The sequence below is a fragment of the Clavelina lepadiformis genome, chromosome 3 (assembly GCF_947623445.1).
Source record: "Clavelina lepadiformis chromosome 3, kaClaLepa1.1, whole genome shotgun sequence".
NCBI lineage: Eukaryota > Metazoa > Chordata > Ascidiacea > Aplousobranchia > Clavelinidae > Clavelina > Clavelina lepadiformis.
In genome coordinates, this window is record NC_135242.1 from 1126496 (window position 1) to 1146799 (window position 20304).

The following is a 20304-nucleotide window of genomic DNA, read 5'->3' on the forward strand; positions in this document are numbered from 1 at the left end:
TTTGCTATAACTAATAAATCATATACAGCACTTATACTTAATGACTAATGAGACAAACAATTCAAATGTACTAAATAGAAGTCTCCAAAAGTTTTTTTGATCTCTATTAGTAAACTATGCATCACGTGACCGGAATAAGATAAGCCACTTCCCAGTCGTGGGTTTTGTGTATAGATATCTTATATATAACTACCAGTGTACAGTACTATATATAGCAGGGGTGGCCAGACCTGCTTCATGCTCGAGCCGCATATAACAAATTCCAGTTTTAAAAGAGCCACATCACAAAACAATAAAAAACACGAATTTATTCACTTACAACGAAGTGTAGCTATTGATAAACATTAGTGCTGCGTGGTGATACTATGAGTCTCCACCTGGGCTTCACCAACTCTTTTTGCAATTATTAGTATAACCGTAACCAAGACTTAAAACTAGGTCAGCTCTGACGTACAGCTTCAATCTGACAGTTTACTAAACTACAGTGTACAAATTGGCACACTTCTGTACAATAATGTACTTTTTGGAGTGTAATTTGATTATTACTAACAATGAGTCCATTGTTACTACGTGTGACAGAACGCATTGTTTCATAATCTGATCAAACAACTCTTCTAGACCGGGAAAAATGCATGTCTAATTCAACAATGATAATTCATTAAAGAGCCGCAATCAAAGGCTCAAAGAGCCGCATGTGGCTTGAGAGCCGCAGTTTGGCCACCCCTGATATATAGTATATAGTCTTATATATTGTACTAGCTATATATAGGATGTCTATGGTTTAGTGTTGGTGTCTTCTCTGCTAATCGACATCATATATTTTGTTTTGTGAGAGCGTGTGCTCTGGGTGGTAGAAGTCTCGTTGCTTCTTATAGGCTTTACCTTGCATGCTTAAACCTACAGCTGTGACTGGTTATTGCCAATATTATCAGATGAGTAATATTTGTTTTGCTTTCAGCACTTCCTCTGTTGCGAATGAATCAGAAAAGTTTTGTCTCCTTGTTGATGGTTACGCAGGCACTGCCGGGGACAGCCTGGCCCCCTCCCAGAACCACCGCCCCTTCTTTACCCCCGGGAGGTCGGTTACCTCTTCTAACATCAAAACCACTCTTTGTTTAAATTGTATAGTAGATTATTGGCTAACAAAGATGGTTAGTGTTGGCTAATAGTGGTTCTTTCATTACCAGCAATCCTAATTGTACTTCTCAATGCGGCAAGGGTAGTGGTGGATGGTGGTTCGAAACCTGGCTTCGAACCTGCTCTCAACGCCGTCTGGAGTTCTTCAGGTGGGTACGCCACTGGCATAATCTGGTTCACTTGGAGGGGAAATTACGAAAGTCTCAAAGCTACCTCCATGAAGCTTATGTGTGATTGATGTGCTTGAATTGTGACGTCTTAGTGGACGTTTTCTCTTGTGAAACAATACTGATCATTTTACTGATTATTTCAGAGTTGAAGGTTTCAAATTTTTAGATTTGCTAATGTGGAGGTCTCTAAATAAAATAGTTAGTAAATAGAATGATTGTATCTTCACATTAAAGCTCATCGGTGCTCATATCGAGTGAACAATTTCATTTAATTAATTTTGATTCGGTTTGGTGCAGATATGAAGAGATAAGTGTGCATTGTGCAGCCGCCTTCGTGACCCAAAGCCACTAAAAAGAGTCTCGCGTGCATGTCGCTTTCCTGGACGTCCCATCTCTTGGCAGTTTGTGACTATACCGTCCTATGAGGTTCATCATTTCATGAATACAACGCACATTAAAACATGCACCATGTCTAGCTTATAGGTCTATTTTTTTTCTTGTGTAAATACTCAGTAAAATTTCTACTTACTTTCTAATATACAGTATATACTTAATATAGCCTCAAACCACTCGATTATCTGATACAAAATGCGATCTCTCCCAGAGAATCGAGTGGAAACATAACAACAACTTTAAAACTACACAAAGAAAATAATTTATATTACCTAACAGAGCATTGAATATCTAAGTCAGGAATTTCAAACTGCTCTGAGGACTAAATGAAGATTTCCAGTTTAACCCGAGAGCCACAATATACATTAAAACGTTGAATAGATAACACAATAAGATCGCAATGCTTTGTAAATGCTCAAAATAATTTTATGTTTTAGATCTTATAAAAATTTATAAACAAATATGGATGGAGCTGAAAGGGTTAATCATAGTTTATTATTCGAGAAATCCAAAATGCATCGCGGGCCGCGTGTTTGAGACCCTAGGCCTAAGTTGAAGTTATTACGTTTTTGCAATATATAAGCGGAGAGCCAATCGTACAGGCATCGTTATTTGAATATTTTTATCCGGATATAACCAACGCCCTATCAAAAAAAAATACCAACATCGCTTCTTGCAAGCGATTTTTATGAGGTAACTTTCTCCTTTATGACGTAATCGCTAAGAGCGCGACGATCGCGCACCACCGGTAAGAGAATAGCGATCGTACGTCATAAACATTAAGGATCAGTTAGTAGAGTGATGGCAATAGAGTTACGTCTGTTTGTCAGAGAAATCGGAATATTCTAGCCTCGCGTATGCAATTTATTTGTATCATTCTGTGGTTGCTGCACTAAATTTACCGAAACCCAACGCAAAGAAGTCTGAAGTTTTGTCTAAAATGCCCAGAATTATTCTGCTGAGAATGAAGCTGACGTCATTGAAGCGTGTCCACGGGTTCGAAATAGTTATTGCGTAGAAACACTTGTAACATCACCATCCATTGTTCGGCGAATTCTTTCAAGGGTGTGGCGGTAGAAGCTGCGGATGAATGCTGCAATTGTCGAATTTAAATTTCTCTACTGGTTTGAAACGTTATATCTCTCGCGCAGCTGAATGGTAATGCTGTGAGACAGCTGAGTTATTATTACGTTTCATCGCTTGTTACGAGAGAGACAGTTGCCTGACACCTGCCAAGTCCAGTGTTTTGGGAAGGCGGCGTAGCGTAGCATTACAGTATTTAGCGTTCTATAAGCCCAGTGAAGCCTAAAATAACTATTTGGGCGTATGTCAGTATATGTGAGTATGAAGCAATACCTGCAATGGAGTTTAAGAGTTTTGAGTTGTTTGAGTTAATATCGATTTATCGCGTCTCTTTTATGATGTTTTACTTTTAGATTTGTGTAATTATGTCTCCACACAATTGTTCGTTGTCATCGCACTGCAGTAGGCCTACTAAGCTCTCATAGCGTAGACCAGTCGTATATTCCAAGCACGGTTTTAATGGTTAAATTTTACAGCGTTCAGTTCGTTTTTGGAAATCGGCTACGGACAGTTATTAAATTATATCTCCACCTTTGCTTTATGTCATGCTTGATTGACTTTACAGCTGCTGAATAAATGGCCAGTCTTTTATTCTACATTAATTTTCTCTTTCAAAGATCGTTGCTTACGCATAGTGACGTCACTCTACTATTTGTTTACTTTACCTCGTGCCGACTATCGAGCATGGAATGTTTACAAACGTTTGGAATAGTGGAAGGAGCAAGACAAATAGCAGTCAGTAAGAATGTAAGAGGTAGGCTTAGACCCGAATATAAGCGGAATTGAAAAAGCTACCGGCTTGCTTATGACATAACAACTGGTTTCAGGCGATGCGCCCATCACAGTTAACACTGTTTAGCTACAGGAAGTTGTTATTGTATCATAGAGGAGATAGCTGGGCTGTTTGTGCCGATAGGTTGGTGGATTAATTGCTGACATAATGTATACCTGTAAATAATGGGAATACCATTACAGTAGGTTGCGCGGTAACACCACTAACTGCTTTAAATGAAGAGACCAGCATAACCGATACTGGGCTTGTGTCTTGTGGACACCGTATATATTAAAGCCCGCGTGAATAACTTCGGAATATATTGTTAAATTTTTTATGTTTATTTGTTCTTCAATTAGATAAAGAGCATAGCCTATATAGGGCTCTGTAACTTGTGTTTAGCGTACAACTAGATAATGGACGTCGTGGAAAAGGTAAGACTGTAACAACATAAATTTAACACTTTAAACATATTAGTCTTTAAGGCTCTCTGTCTACACCTAAAAGGCTAAATGAAATGGGAGGTTGCTTGATAGTAAACAACAACGTGTCACCTTGGAGGCAAGTTAATATTTTACCACGAGATGCCTTAATATGTCTATTTTCCAGTTGTCTAAACGTTTCTGTGATGAATTGCTTCCCACGATCAAATGGGAGGTAGAACTCGCCTACGTGGTTTTCATGGTTCAACAGTCGGTGAAAAGTGCTGGTTAGTTATTAATGACGTTATAGGCTAATTGTTAACCTGATACTAAACATCTGCACTTTTCAACCCACTTATGCGTCGTGCGATTCTCTTTTACGACAAAGGGTTGCGCTGCTGTAATACTTAAAGACTTTGTCCTTCTAGGTTAGAATGTAGAAGTTGCCTTTATGCAGAAGTCGATAATGTGGCTTATAACCTCAATTTATAAATTCCACAATAGACTGGAACTGGCACAAATCCAATCTCTTCTACTCTTACGTCAAAGCCCTACTCTACGTCAGAGGCGCCGATATCATCATTGCTCTCTGTACAGGGGCTTCCCCTGTTGACGCAATCAGTTGCAATTGTACCCTGCTTACTGTAGCAGCTGTCTGGTAAGTTCTGTTTGTTGGAAATTCTTAAGATTTTTATTCGGCTGTTGTTCTTAATGGTTGTATTCGCGCCCAGGTGGTTGGTTCTCTTTGTTCCTTTCGATATTTTCAACCGAATCCTCAACTTTGAGACCGGTGACGTCAGACCCCTGGTTATTCTTCTGGCTCTCTTGGCGACTATCCGTCGCGTGGTGGCGGTAGATGCAGGTAGAACTATTTTTGCATAATTTGTCATCGTTAAAAGGCTCGTCAAGCGACATGAAGCGATAGGGAGCTAAGGTGCCTCATCGCTGCATGAATATCAGCGTAAAATCTGGGTTTACTTTCAGTTTATGATTCGACTTTTTCGATTTGCTGAAAAATTGTATGGAAGTTTTTTTTTATTTTCGTTCTAAGCAGTAAAAGGCGCCTTTAAGGTTAACTTGTAGGATTACCTTAATTAATACACGAGCTTGCGCAAGTGTTAGCTTCCCTCTGAAGGTGTAAATAGAATTCTATTGTTCTTGTAGCGGTCACTGCTTCTCTCAGCGCCCACGAAGGATCCTACATCGCCGTGTTCCTGGGAACCCTGGCTGGAAACGGAACGTTAGCGGCCGCTATCGTCTTCGGGGATTTTGCAAGAAACGTCAGCGGCCAAGAGTGAGTGACGTCATCGTAACATTGAAATCTATGGATAGCTTACGTAATAGACACGAGCAACGTGAGAAATTTTTTAAAGCCGTTTCGTGTTTTCAGCAGTTAACCTATTGAATGTCTCTTCAGCGCCACCAAACTTGCACTTACAAGCGCCCTGATCCTCACCTTGAGCAAGATCTTGTGTCACCGCGTGGTTACCGCTAGTGTCGCCCTTACATTCTGTGTACTTCTTTCCTTGGCAATACAGGTCCGTGTTCTCCGATTTCACACATGCTATGCGGTGGTAACATTTACTTGGTGATGTCTTGTGTTCGGTATGACGAAAGTTCAAACCTGACTAATCTAAGAATTAAAATTAAGGTTTGGTTTTGAATTTTCGCACTACCCTTGTGTTCTTGTAACGAGATTGACACGACCTTCTTTGCGCAGTTGGCTGAAAGTCTGGGCAGCAGAGTTGGACTCCTTGACGCCTTGTACGAGATCCTGCAGAAGATAGTTGTGACACGTGACCACTTTTAGATCTGTCTCCACGTTTAGATCATTGTGATGTAACAAGCACACGTTGATTTTCATTTTTGTTTTGCTATTTTTTCCAAATTTTTTAGGTTTTTTTTCCATAAACTATATTTTAAAAATGAAATTTACAAAATTCATAGTGAATCGTAATTACTTTTTTATTTTACTTTAAACATCGTTTACGTTCAAACGTATTTCAGAAAACAGTTTTCCCTGGGAGTTTTTATGTAGATATGTAAATGATGTAGCCATGTATTCTGTACATATCATGATATTATACTTGAAATATTTGCATCAAGAAATAGTTGAGGTCAGGTCGAAAATTGTTTATAAATTTTAAAAAATTGACTTTGCATTTCTACTTGTTTTGTCCTCAATTAGAAATTAAAATTGTTGAAGCACAAATTAAACTGCCTTGTATTGACGCCAAATTGCTTCGTTATTTCGAACCTGCACTATAGCGAGAATAAAATTTGTAGCTAAGTAAATTAGCTGATTTATTTGTAGGGCGGATGTAGGTGAATTTATCATTACAGACGGTATCTGCTGAAATCGATTGTGTTGCCTGAGAAACGTGCATATTCAAAATATGTAATAAGCCTACTTACATTATTACAGCATATTCCTTCGACAGGAAATAGCCTATTTGAAAGGTCTGGTAAATGCAGATTAACGAAATTTTGGTTTCGATCAATCACGTTTTCCATGTTTATATGTTTACATTTGTCTTCACTTCAATACCCAGTCTAATGCAATCTCGTTCAGAATGAATGCTTGGGACTATTCTTGTCTTTAGTGGGACTGAGACAAAATACGATGTCAACAGCATGAATGAAATGAGCATTTTTGCAAAAACGTATGTGCAAGTCGTGAATGATTGCAACAATATCGAGCATTTTTTCGATAGCCTGGCTTGATACCTTAGCGTTAAGGCAAAACATGATTGACAACACTCAAGCTATGGGTAGCCAACGATTAATCTCTGGCGCTTGTAGTGTCTAGAAATAGTTGCTATGTCGACACCCACACCATAGCAACGCCATCGATTTACTTCATTGTTGTCCCAGAAGACAGTCTGCACGATCAGTTTCACTGCCTGATAATTTGTCAAAATCGCAAGAACAGAAATTAACAGAATGGCAACGTTAAGCTTAAAACCAACTCAACGCTTTGCACCATCTGACTGGTTTGCATCGAACGATTTTATTTCAACAAATGCTGAACGGCAGCGAGTGTCTTCTCATCAGATAAGACAAGAAGCCAGGGAACTTGTTAACGGTAAATAGATCAACTAACTTTAACAGATTACTTGGTTATTTCCCTTTGATTAATGGCCAATGCATTGTCGGCCTCGTTGCAAAACCATTTGCTAGAAAGAAGCTGAAGAGCCTAAGAATTTTGAAAGAAAATTTGGCCCCTGCAAGACTCTAGTGGAAATTTACCGCGGATGCGTCAGGTTGTTCCACCGCGTGTTTATTGCGCCAATTTACTGCCGCAGCATCAGCGTTTTGCCCCATTTTACGTTATAGGTATTATCTCGGCGCAAACTTTGGTGACAAATTTACTGGTATATTTATCAGGCGCACTGAAAGCAAACTTTCCAATAGGGCTGTGGGACTATAATTGAACTATTTCTGAAAAACAGTCTTTTAGCAATATAAAAATCGGTTTACTGTAATTTAAGTATTTATTATTTTGTGGCCTATTTGAAGATGTTTACAAATAATGTTTTCAATGTATTATTTAAAAAAAGCAGTTAAGGTTTTCTTGATAGAGATTTGAAAAGTACCAATAAAATTCAAGATCAAGTTATGATTTTTGTTGATATTTTGTAGTCACTGCAAATCAGACAAAATGGGATCAACACGACAACAACACCAGGCTCGATGACAGAATTGATGACATCACAAAATGGAAACAGACTCTTGAGAGGTGTCTCGATGAAACTGATGCTGAAATAAATGTAAGTTTTTTTACAATATTTAATGCAAAAGGTTTTGAAGTCTTTTGAGTTGAACATTGGGTATAACAAGAATAAAGTCTCCCACTCAAATAAACCTTGACCACAATGTTGATATCAGTTTTGTGACAAAAAAATCTTCTTTAGGTTATTTAAATTTAACAACTATATTGATGACGGGACTTATTCAATGACAGAAGTCTGTTGTTGAATGTTGCTTTGATTTGACCAATAAAAAGGCTTCGCTTCATGCACTTTTGTTTCAGGCACTTAATCGGGCAAAACTTGAAACTGAACTGGCTTTGGAAGAGAAAGCATTGCCACTCGATGTTGCTATTGAGTGTCTGACTCTACGTGAAGGCCGCCAATCAATCGATGTTGTGAGAGACGGGGTGGAAGCGGAATTACGCAAGGTTAGTGGTAAAACAAAGATATGGTTCAAAAAAAAGTAAAAGGTGTCTGTCATAATGGCTTGCGACTTACCATTATAATTTTGCAGGAAGTTGAAGTTATTAACAAAATCAAAGAACAACTTCAAAAGAGAATCTCTGAGGCATTTGAGCAGCTTTGGTAAGATGACATGAATGCAATATAAGCAGTCATTGATAAATTAAGGATCGATTAAAACTAGATTTATCATTTTTCTGAATCTGTTGCAAAATTGTAAAATAATAGTTTTGTACTCTCTTTAAATTTTGTAGTTTTGTATTTTAAACATTGAAATTATAGAAAAGTCTCCATTTTTATTCACAAGTTGAAACTTTGCAGCCTTTTGAGGGAAGCTCGGCAGCAGCTGGCCAATGACCAAAAAGACAAGTTTGAAGCTCAAGGAATTGACCAATCATGTTACAGCTTGAACAACAGCTCAGCAGGGATTTCTTACAAACCAAACCCAACTCGAGTTTTGAAAGAGTGAGTTATAAAGTGCTTTATCACTATCATAGCTATTCATATAAAGCCCCAGAAAGCATAATTCTTTTGCGTTTTGTTAGGAGCACGACACCAGAATCATGGCACCAATTCTCTCAATACAACAAAGATCGTGCTGAGGTTGAGATGAGGGCAAGCGTGACACTCAGGGAAGCCATCGATGCCACTCTTGCACAGACTCGCAATGAACTTGAAGCGCAGCGCATTGCAACCGAGTTCGCTTATCGCAAGCGCATCCACGAGATGGAACGGGCAGAAGGAGAGCTTGAGTGGCAAGAGAAAAATGTAAGTGGTGGTTTGGATTTTTACGACTGCTGAAATGAGGTTGCTTATGTCCAATATTTTAGTGTCGTTATCCAATATTTATTAAAGATTTACTTAAACTTTAAACTGTTATCTTCCTTAAAGATTATGTATAGGTTTGAAAACTTGCTCAGCATGCCCAGATCTATATCAAAGCATAAGATAGACATCACCTAAAAGCATTATAATTAGATAGAAAGGGTGAAAGCCTTCTGCTAGTGATTGACAACTTGCAGTTGTAGATATGTTGCGATGATCAGAAAAGGTTGAACTATGACTTAAACAAATTCCTCTTGCAGACAAAGGAGGAGATCGCGGAGGTAGAAGCGGACATCCGGAACCTTGAACGAGCAATCCGGAATAAAACTGCCCCGCTTAAAGTCGCCCACACCCGCCTGGAAACCAGGACGTATCGCCCCAACGTGGAACTCTGCCGTGATGAGGTTGGTAATGATCCCTAGGCAACTGCAGCAGCGTGCATAGACCAGGTCTATGAAAAAAAAATTTTCTGCAGCAGATAAGCAATCAATGTATTGAGTGGGTTAGGAAATTCTTTATATTGCTTCCGTAGACAGATTGTTTGTCTCCGTCAATCTAGTTTTATCATCAAACTTGTAGAATGCACCCCATTGAAACTTCATCAATGGGGGTGCAATCTTAAAATGACGTCAAAATTCCAAAAAATTATACTCTTTGATTGTGCCTTAGGGTCGATCGACTTATCGGTATTTTAAATTTAAAAAAAAATATATCTTAATAGACCTAGAACTATTATTTAATCTTTAGTAAGTTTTAGCACTTGTGTAATTGTTTTTCTATTGTGTCTGTGTAATCCATTTAACAATTGTCAGCATTTATTTAAAAATCTTTTACTGAGATGCCACATAAAAGGTCATTTAAACATTAAAGAGGTTAAATTGATTGTTCAGTTGTGACAATAAAGTAAGTGCTCACTGGGGCCCATTGTTACAGAGGTATTTTAACAGTTTGTGCTGTAACTTAACCCCATTGTTCCTTAAATGTCTTCTATAATAGCTTGTGTATTGAAATCACTGGGCCGGTATGAAGTGGCAAACAATGGCAGAGTGGCTTCAGTTGTCTCGATTAGAAAACTTCATTTAGTGCAGAATAATAATAATATTTAATGTGCAGCCTCAGTATGGACTAACCGAAGAAGTTCATCGAATTGAAGGCAGCATCTCGGCCCTCAAGGAGAAGCTCGCACAAGCTCAGTATGTTTGTTTGTGAAATACTTATTAGTAACCATGTCAGGGCATAAGACTAAAATACCTACTGCATATATAATGCTTGTAAATGCAATGTTTATCGTTAATTTTTTATGTTGATCTAAAAAATTCGCTGATTTTAACTTGCAGCCACGCCCGAAACGCGCTGTACAAGCAGTTGTACAGGATACAACAGGATCTGGCTTGCAAGCGGAACTCACTCAAGCTCGATCGAAAGTGCCTTGACGTTCGCAGAAAGCTTGTTGTTCCAGCTGAAAAATATGTCGCGTCTCGGCCCGATGACTCTTTCAAGAGGACCCTGGGACGCGAGTCGACCCCACTTAGCCCAATCAAGACCAGTCAGCTCGACCTTGCATAGACTTTAGTTGAAAATGATGATTGTGTATACGCTGTGCTAATAGAACTTCGAAAGCTCATTGATTAATGACGTTTTGTATTTTGTGTCTATCAAGTTTATCATTAATCAAGCCATTGTTTGCAATCTCATTCTCAATGAGATGGATAATTTCACGAACTTGTTCGGAATCTTGTGTTTCTATTGTTAACTTCCTTGTGGATTCATGTCAGGAACAATCCTACGAAGATTTCACTGCTAAGTGATATGAGATTAGAATTTTGCTTGAAACTGCACCTTTTAATTATTGAAAGTATCGAGCCTTGTCTTAGCGTGTGCGCTCTTGCTTTTGTCATGTCCTAGCACCAATGATGTATAAATATCACTTCACACTTTGCTTGTGTTGCTGCCAGTCAATTAGACGAACTGCTTTCTCAAGGTCATGTCTTGATGAATTAAGCAACGAAAACTTTCCTCTCAAAGGAAGAATTTCTAATACAGCTGCAAAAATACGAAGGTGGAGATGAAAAAAAAGTCCTAAAATTCAAATTTTCACGACCCAATTGCCAACACAGGGTAACCACAATCTTGTAACAAAGCCAATGAAGCGCAACCAACCTACACATATCACCAACCTTTATTTCAAATCAATGCTTTTTATTTCTTTAAAAAATTATCACAACCAAACAAGGAATAAAATAAGCAGCGAATCGGCTGCTACAAGTTTTCAAGATAGCACCAGCAGTGATCACATGACACCATACAGATGGTGATAAAACATGTCTTGGCTGGTATTACAATTTAAAATAAAATCCTACTTGGGTGAGCAGCATGACGTTAGAAACCGGAATATATTAAGTGGCAGCTTCATGTAAAAACAGGAAATCAAACAACATTATGAGGTCACTCAGCATGTGTTGTAATCCAATGTGTCCGAGTCTGATGAATACGGAATGAACACTGGTTTATTCTCTTTGTCGCTGTCGTGGCTGCAGGAACCATCAGATAGCTCACAACGGTTTCCGTCGAACTGGTCATTGCCGTCGGTTGTGTTTAAGGACTTGTCTTTTGTCGCGTCATTATCGCTTAGATTTACGTCATATTTTGCAGACATGCCCTCAACGGTAGGATCCTTTTCTGCAATACATCAGCATATTAATATTCATCAAAACATCACACTGGTTCAATCATCGCACGTAGCATTAAAAAACAAACCTTCTTTATTGAGGCCTTGAGTTAGCTCCTCGATAACGGATGCCAGGTACTGGGCATGGGAGGAACTTTCTTCTAATCGTTCGATTTCATTTTTTAAGTCGTCGATCAGTTCGTCTTTTCTCTCCAAGTCATCAGCAATCTACGAAAGACATCGAGTTACGAACATAACTCCAGTTATATCATCACTCAAGCAATAGACTTATTATTATCAACCAAACAGAACACGGCTAATGAATCCCTGTACCTTCCTAAACACCAGGAAAATACTCGGAATGTAAAAATGTTTACAATTTCACGACCAGCTAGCACTTCATCTGTGCTATTAACACAATTGAAAACCTTACTATGATTAAATAACTTGGAAGCAGGCAGCATATCCCAGTAAGAGAAAGTTGAATGAACAACATGAGCAAACAAAAAGCAAAAGCATCTCAACAACGAACCTGTTCATTCTCTTCCAGAGCTTCCTGGAGCGCCTTTCGTCTTTCTTCGGCCAAAAGCTCCCAATATTCCTCACTAGGTGTCTCACTACACATTAATTCTTTTCTTTCATCGAACGTTTCAGTTTGTGTTGAGATTGTTTTGCTCTATGCATAGTCAATTCATAAATAATGGACAGGTTCTTAAACTATTGATGCATATATCTATATTGTGAGCTTTTTGGCACCGATTACTAACTAAAAATCCTCAGTTAGCGCCATAAAAGATGATCATCAAATTAATTATGCAGTGCTGTTACCTTTTTTAATGCTTTGGCAGTTTCGTCATAAATCATCAGTTTTTGGTTTTTAGTCTTTGCTTTGTTGTTATTCGAGGAGAAAAAGTTCTTGGCGGATCTGTGACTAGATGGCTTTTTGGCTCTTTAATAAACGTAAACGTAAGAGGTTGCAATTCATTGATGACCAGCCAGTAATGTAACACCACTTGCATATTTTCCAGCAATATAGAACTTACAATATATTTTCTTTGCTTGCCAAAGGGGCTCTGTTGGAAGGAGCTCGATGCTTGAGTGACGACGACGATGGTGTGGACATCTCCTCATCTTCATGTTGTCGCTACAACAAACAATTGCTTTATTATCAAACAAAGACTATTTTTTAATTAACTAATATACAACCTTTGGTAACTAACTGGGGTTCAGAGTTAGACAAAGAGTATCATTTAGTTCTACTTTAAATCAAGTTAAGGAAAATGGGATTTAAAATTTCATGGAAATATCTTAACAGTATCCGAGATTTTTAGCAAATTTAACACAAGAGATGTCTAAGTGACACCAGACACATAAAGTTGATAATCTGCATCAACAGGTTTGAAAAAAATCAGTCACGAATATTCTGTCACCTTGTGACTAGGAGATCTTCCACCATTTTCCTTCCACTGTGAGTTCAGCGTTCTCAAAACACCATTCGACATGATCTCAAAAGATTTGCAGCAGAGATTAAAACGATGGCTTGATAAATTGATGAGACCACAATTATTTTAAGGAAATTAACTTCTTTGCGTGAGTCTACTCGACAAATTTATTTTCACATTAACTATGGAAGAAATATCAAAAGAAATTAGCAACTCTTGATCTACTAGGTTATTGTTTTATTATGTATATCTATATTGAAATGCATGATCTGTAATCTTTTTTATTATTATCCTTTTCCTTCTTCAATTTCTCTTCACGTTTTGTCACAATTGATGGACTAACTTAAGATCAGACGACGTTGAAACTTAATAAGTCGGTGGTAGGTTTGGAAATATCTGAGTTACTTTTGTTTATAAAAGAGATCACGCGAGTAGTTTTCCAGAAATTCTCTGAAAACCTTTTAAAATAGGCACCTTTTGGTGGTTAATAGTGTTTTAAATTTTCGGTGCTGGAATGTGCCATCGCTCGCAAACATACCCTTTTATTATCAATTGCATTCGATCATTTAATAAAGAGATATAGAGGCATGAAGGGTACTTGGAGAAACTTTCAAAAAGTCCTGTGGTGTTACCTAACATCTTTGCGTGTAAAGATGTTTTCTTGTTGTTGTTGAAGCTTCATGAAACTAACGTCCACACAAATTTAAGGTAAATTACAAATGACGCACACTTGGTTGCTTGATGGCGATTTACAACAAATAAACAAACGTTGAACCAAGACAGTGCATGTTGTCACGACAGAATTTGTGTTTTTGCTTGATTTTTCATAAAAAACTGCCTGGGATACTTTTCAGTTGAGAGCATTCAAACAATTTTGATTGCAAAGCACTGCAGTTTTCGACAAAGAGTTTGTGTAAAATGACACAAATCCCTTGCTATGACATCTCGCACTAACACTTCAGTTTTCAATTTGTTAATTATCAACCAGCCTGTCTGTGCTAACCGAGTACTATTGACTCCCACTCTTTTGGGGTGCGATTAAACCTATATATTGTAGGTCGGCAACCCGCGGCTCTTTCATCTCTGTGCTTTGGCTCCCGTGACTCAGAGCCAGCGAGCTTATTTAGGAAAACCTAATGTGAATAAATAATGGTGTTTATTATTGTCACAATGTAATAACTTCATGTGGTTGTCAGTTTATTATTATTCAGAATGGTTTATTTCGACGTGAAAAATCTTATATAATTACTATGCAGTGATTTTCAATATTCCTATAAACCGCATGACTGCTCGCCCCTCACGTGAACCTAAGTTTGTGTTTGTTCGAGGTTGCATGCCTTCTATATTAGTTTTTGTTTGTCATCGGATTTTCATGGTTGTAGTGAGAATTTTGTGAGGGATCCATCTTGGTAGCGTTAGGTTTTTTGCATTAAGTTGTCAATTAAGTGTTGTGGCTCAGAGTAAGTTTTAGTTTGATGGAAACCAGACAAAATGGTTTTTTCAACACAATGCCGACACATGCCATATATGGTAAAATATAACAAAGTAATCGTATAATACAAAACACGTCACAGTAACAACAGTATTTTACAGAAAAAATTTTCATTAATCAACTCATTTCTAAATATAATAGGAAAAGACTTGGACATCAACATTCACGTCTTTCCACAGCCGAATGCTGCGAATATTTCACCGGAAGAAATCAGGGTTTAAAACTATTTTCCTCAGTTTCTTGTTAAGTTTATAACTTAAATGTTATAACATAGGTATAACCTAAAACAGGGGTCGGGAACCTTTTTTGGCGAAGGAGCCATGAAAGCCACATATTGTTAATTTTTATTTCCTTTAGAGCCATATAATATTTTTCAACACTTATTGCAACTAACGTGTGCATTTTTAAGCAAAACCAACTATTTTAGACAACGGTAAATGTCTGAATTTACTCTTTAATAACATGCTAATTACTGTTAATGCGATTTCTGGTGCTGCATGGTACAGAAGCTACAAAACTACAAATAACAGAAAAGTTTTATTCGTAACAATTGTGCTAAGAAATGCCAGCTTAGATTTATCTGCGAGCCAGATGCCGTCATCAAAAGAGCCATATCTGGCTCGCGAGCCATAGGTTCCCGACCTCTGACCTAAAGTATAGTAACCTAGGCTAGTAACCTAAACTTAACATAAATCTACCTCCTAATCTAAATCTAACTTCAATCAAACCTTAAATAACTCAAATTAATGTCTTGCTGCTTACCAAATCCCCTATAACTTAACAACCTATCTTTAACTATGGGCTACCTGACCTATTTTTGGTGAAATAGTCTCTCTTAAGCCGAAAAAGCTTAAAACGTGCTTAAATACATTTAAGGTAATGATTGCTGGTAACAGCTATAGCCGGGCCATTAAACCACTTACTACAAGCGTTCCTACGTACACTGTCAGTTCAATTGACCATCCAAGACCACGAAGCAGAAAACTACAACTGCCAGAAAGACAAAACAACAACCTTCGACCTGAGGTCCCATTTTACAACAATGACGCATACCGTGTGACATCACTAGTTTTCTTAACCATTTAGAATCTTTAAAATACCCGCTTAATCTGACCTTTGACCGGTATTAAACCAATGAAATCTAAGTATTTCTACGCCTCACATTTATAGACATCAAATAACCATTGCTTTAGTTTATATCAATGTTTTTACAACGGTCATCCTACAAATGGACATTTGGAAACATGTGCAAGATAAATTGACATAATTTACTGCAACGTCATACCCAGTATCCAGCCCAGCTGTCACATTAGTGTTTATGCTTTCATCTTTGATGCGCAAACGTGTTTAGGTTTTGTTTCTTTTATATTTGATGTGAATCCTACTGATTTTAAAATTGCCTTCGAAAAAGAGTTTTTATGGCGAGATATGAGATTTCGATGAATCTATTTTCCATGTTTTTTTCACCCAAAATTTGCTCCAAATTATAATTTTTAAATTTGTTTTTTCTATCTTGACCATTGTTTCCAACTTAGCGCCTTGGCGGAAAATTTAGCTAAAAAGTAAAATGCTCAGTGATCGTCTTGAAACATGTTGTCTAAATTGAAATTATATATCTGTTTCTATTTAGTTTTGTGGCCGGACTAAATTCTTTGTTTACTTTATTATAAAGTCAAATTACTAAAAATGTAAATAATCGAAAACTCCCGCATGGAGCTCCCTGAAATTTCGTACGTCACTTTAATATACCTTAGGCTGTTATTTCGTTTTCATCTCCAGCACATTAGAAACTGACTTCTTCTCAGGGTTCCTTGAGTTTGAGATAATCGGAAGGCGGGGTCTCGTGAGGTGTAACGCGTTGATTGACTTTGAAAATGAGCGTCGGTACAACTGTTATATGTATGCTAGAACGTGCTAAGTCGCGTGCAGATTTAGGCCGAAAATTGCCATGAAAGTAGCTAGAATTGTTTTTTTTTTCAAAAATCCTGGTGTTGAATTTGCGTCTCTGTTAAAAAAGTTAAAATCATGGTTTGGCCTTTTATGGAATGGTCCAAAGCATACTAAAATGACATGCAAAATTTCAGAGAACCCCATGGAAGATTTTTCGAATAATCAATTTTTCAGTAAATTCCCTTAACTTTTTTTATTTGAGACAAACATAATACGTTCATGTATAATATCGTGTAATACGCGAAGCGGAACGAAGGGAAGCGAAGCGAACGCGAAACCTTGGACGGAAAATCACTTAACAGCCGTGATACGAAGGCTCACAAGCAGCAGAGATTACGTAAGGAGTCAGCAACAATAATGAAAGCATGAAAGCCAAAAAAAACGATTTTCAAACGCACGTTTTACAGAATAATTACAGAAAGAACAGATTTTTTACTTTTACAGTTTTCATTATTACACGTTTTAGCATCCTCGCCTGGCTACAACAGGTGAGAAAAGTGATTTATTGCAATTGCAGATGCTCAGTATGGAAGACACAGGTGTAAGCATGCCTACAGTCATCGAAGGAAGCTTAATAAACGGTGAGAATGCAGTGCGGTAAGAAATGTGGCATTTCTTCACAAAATGACATTTTCTTAATCCTTGGTCAGTGGCGAACCTTGTGTTGGTTTGCGCAAAGTTAACCCTGAGGCGGATTAAATGTTTTACCGGTAACTATCGGTGATCTCGATCAAAGATTTTATACAATCACGTTGCTTTTAGCTTTGAATAAGAGAATTTTGTCCATTCACTCATGCGTGAAATCCTCAGTTACGTAAAAGCTTAATTTTGTTAAATTTTTTTCTTAAAATTTCTGACATACACATCAGTTGTCCATTAAAATATTTTTTCCCAGATTCTTTCGACAATTCGTCGTCAGGCTTCGAATTCTGCTCTGCGCATCAAAGGAAGCCTCCCACTATAACAGGCATGCCTCTTGTCGTACAGTAAGTTGTGTTTGATTCCGAGTGTGGTTGTGGTCCAAATGCTGCACGATCGAGCACTGGAACGTTTTGCAACCCCCCTTTACGAGTGAAGTCAAAATATCCGTCAAAGTACTTTATTTCTTCCCAGGGCTACTTTGGTTCTTGTCATGTTCGGGATCGGGTGTTCTACGAATCTCCAGATGGTGTGGGCTTACATGAAACAACCGAAGTCCTTCCTAAGCGCGCTGACCTTGCAGTTGGTCATGCTTCCCTGTGTGTATAGCCTTGTATATTCTACTGCAGGCATCGTCACCCGTAATCGTATACACGTCTAAATAAACATCTAACTTTTTAATCATGTTTCGTCTTAGATGCTATTTGTTTAATGCTGTTCTCTATTTCAAGCACATAGCACACAGCAAGCGATGCATAGACTGCTGCAAAACTTTACAGCATTAAAGCAACGGAGACAAAGACTACATTGTGTTTTAAAAAAATTGTTTTGGCAGTTTTGGGCTTCGTCTTATCAAAGATTTTCCGCTTGACTGCGCCAGAAGCACTGGGTGTGATCATTCAGTCGGTCTGCCCTGGAGGAGGACTGAGCAATGCTGCCACCTACTGGCTGGACGGAGACGTTGATATGAGGTTTTTATATTTTGCATCTTCATCTTTTGTAACCTGCAGTTGCTCAAATCCAACATTACGCGATAGATGACTTGGTCGCATTTAGAATGAAGTCAAGTGTTTCTTTGTTTGTAATTGTGATGTAATATTACGCAGCGTTGTATTGACAACCGCTTCGACGACACTGGCAGCTGGCACTATGCCTCTGTGGCTTTTCGTTTATCCGAAGGCACTGGGAATTAGTGAGAGCTGCTTGAAAATTCCTTTTGCTACCCTTGGTAAGTTACAGTATATCACATACGGTCATATAAAATGGTTGTCAAAAGTTTCAACAGACTTTAACTTTATTATTTGCCGACTTAGGAATCGCCTTTCTCGGCATTTTAGTTCCCATTTTACTCGGGCTCGCTGTGAAGTACAAGTTTCCTAAAGTTTCCGCAATTCTGCCGAAGGTAACCATATATCATATTAGTACGTGTACGATAGTCTTCATGTTTATAATGGTAGGTAATGTGATATTTGTCTTGTATGAAGGTGCTATGCAGTCTTTGCCCGATCATCGGAATTGTTTGCGCGATTTGGACTTTCCCTAACATCGACCCCACTTTGAGTTGGCGACAAGTCGTGGTGAGATAAGAAAACAAAAATTCACAAGCTCAGAACTTGGACCTATTAGTTTACTCGGCATCGTCACTGCCGCTTACTGAAGACCAAACAACTTTATTTTATCAACTCCAGGTTGCCGTTGCTCTGTTTGGCCTGGCAGGAGGACTCAGCTATTTGCTTTCCAGGATAACTTGGTTTGAATACAGTGTGGCAGCGAGGAGGACAGTGGTGGTGGAAACTGTGATACAAAACTCTCCGCTAGGTGTCGGAATTGCTTTGCTTTCACTGGAGTGAGTTTAGCTCAGAGATATCATACAACTTAATTTACTGTGAGCTACGAAAACGCTTTAACGTAAAATAAATGCGAAAAATTAAGAACTTTCAAATGAATTTGAACTTTTCAGCCTCTTTTCCCCTGAGTTTGCTCCGGTGTTTATGTTTTTCCCACTTTACTTTGGTCTCCAAATGGGATCCTGTCTCATGGCCGTAGCCATTTACGTCATATGCAAGCGGAGAGGTGTCCGCTGTCTTCAACCTTCCGTGGAAGATGTGGAAAATCTTCAACTCTCTCCGCAAGAGGAACCTTTAAAATTCGGACACAGTGAGGAGAAACCGGAAAATTCAGTTTGACCTTTCGTTTGCGGAAGATAACTCAACATTAAATGACATTAAGAAACTTTCGGTCCTCGTAAAACTTTGATGGTTCAGGTTATCGTTATTATCGTTTTTATAATTTACCTGTTTTGTTGGAAGTTTTCTCGTTCAATTCACGTCTGGTCTCTTGCATTGCTTTCGAGTTTTTGATTTCTTTTGCAATAAGATCTAAAGTTTTAAACTTTTATTTTTATGGTAAGCGTTACTACTCGTACCTACCACTAACCAACTCGTGCTGTACCCACCTACTGCCTAAGTGGCCTAAGTGGAACTTTCTGTGCCTCCACTTCGTGCAAGAAATCTTTCTTGTGAGGGTTTCCTGTTTGTCACTTGATTAAGACAAGTCGCTCCCACCAATGGCTATTGCACAATCGATCATTTAATCAACATTCGAGTATTAGCATCAAATGTATAACATTTAATAGGCTTTGTTCCAACGAATCAAGCGCTGGTTAGCGTTGGCTGCAGATTTTAACCTGTACATTGCAGACTGAAATATTGCCAGCATCGAAATCGGTTGACAATTGACATTAAGGCTTTTCATTTTTTGCATTAACATTACTTTTCAACCCTGACAAAGTCTTTACACTTGTACGAGGCGTGATTGAAGAAGTCAACAATCAATTGATTGATTGATTGCACCCACAATCAAGGCGGACACGGTTTCAACTGTTCCAATAACTTTAATTGAAAATAAAATGCAAATTTAAAAAAGTTTTAGTTCAAGAATGAAAAGCGTGGAAAAGTTGCCCTTTGGAAAGTAAATGTGTTAGAAAGGAATCAAGCAATCTTTTGGGGACCTGTTGAAAAACAACTTCAGCAACATGAAACAGACAAGTCGTCTTGGGAGTTTGTTAGTATGGGTGGTGAAGGGGAATGGAAGCCTC

General features: G+C 38.2%; 4 protein-coding genes across 4 annotated transcripts; 3 read left to right on the plus strand and 1 right to left on the minus strand.

The window, feature by feature from the left end:
• Positions 1–3843: 3843 nt before the first annotated feature.
• LOC143449555 (uncharacterized) lies at positions 3844–6275 on the plus strand. Its single transcript, XM_076949809.1, has 7 exons — positions 3844–3989; positions 4165–4264; positions 4482–4635; positions 4709–4839; positions 5142–5271; positions 5395–5515; positions 5698–6275. Exons 1-7 carry the CDS (start codon positions 3972–3974, stop codon positions 5785–5787), a joined length of 744 nt encoding a protein of 247 aa, XP_076805924.1. The 5' UTR covers positions 3844–3971; the 3' UTR covers positions 5788–6275.
• A 552-nt stretch (positions 6276–6827) lies between these two features.
• LOC143449556 (tektin-2-like) lies at positions 6828–10953 on the plus strand. The gene is made up of 9 exons (XM_076949810.1): positions 6828–7062; positions 7620–7747; positions 8011–8157; positions 8244–8314; positions 8513–8656; positions 8737–8959; positions 9277–9420; positions 10130–10209; positions 10354–10953. Exons 1-9 carry the CDS (start codon positions 6921–6923, stop codon positions 10580–10582), a joined length of 1308 nt encoding a protein of 435 aa, XP_076805925.1. The 5' UTR covers positions 6828–6920; the 3' UTR covers positions 10583–10953.
• Positions 10954–11184: 231 nt separating this feature from the next.
• LOC143449557 (uncharacterized) lies at positions 11185–13328 on the minus strand. The gene is made up of 6 exons (XM_076949811.1): positions 13115–13328; positions 12728–12828; positions 12513–12633; positions 12217–12360; positions 11774–11912; positions 11185–11695 (listed from the first exon to the last, which is right to left on the minus strand). Exons 1-6 carry the CDS (start codon positions 13184–13186, stop codon positions 11466–11468), a joined length of 807 nt encoding a protein of 268 aa, XP_076805926.1. The 5' UTR covers positions 13187–13328; the 3' UTR covers positions 11185–11465.
• Positions 13329–16880: 3552 nt separating this feature from the next.
• On the plus strand, positions 16881–19604 carry LOC143449366 (ileal sodium/bile acid cotransporter-like). Its single transcript, XM_076949534.1, has 9 exons — positions 16881–17149; positions 17464–17554; positions 17682–17806; positions 18043–18178; positions 18314–18435; positions 18521–18609; positions 18692–18784; positions 18896–19053; positions 19168–19604. Exons 1-9 carry the CDS (start codon positions 17086–17088, stop codon positions 19391–19393), a joined length of 1104 nt encoding a protein of 367 aa, XP_076805649.1. The 5' UTR covers positions 16881–17085; the 3' UTR covers positions 19394–19604.
• Positions 19605–20304: the final 700 nt, after the last annotated feature.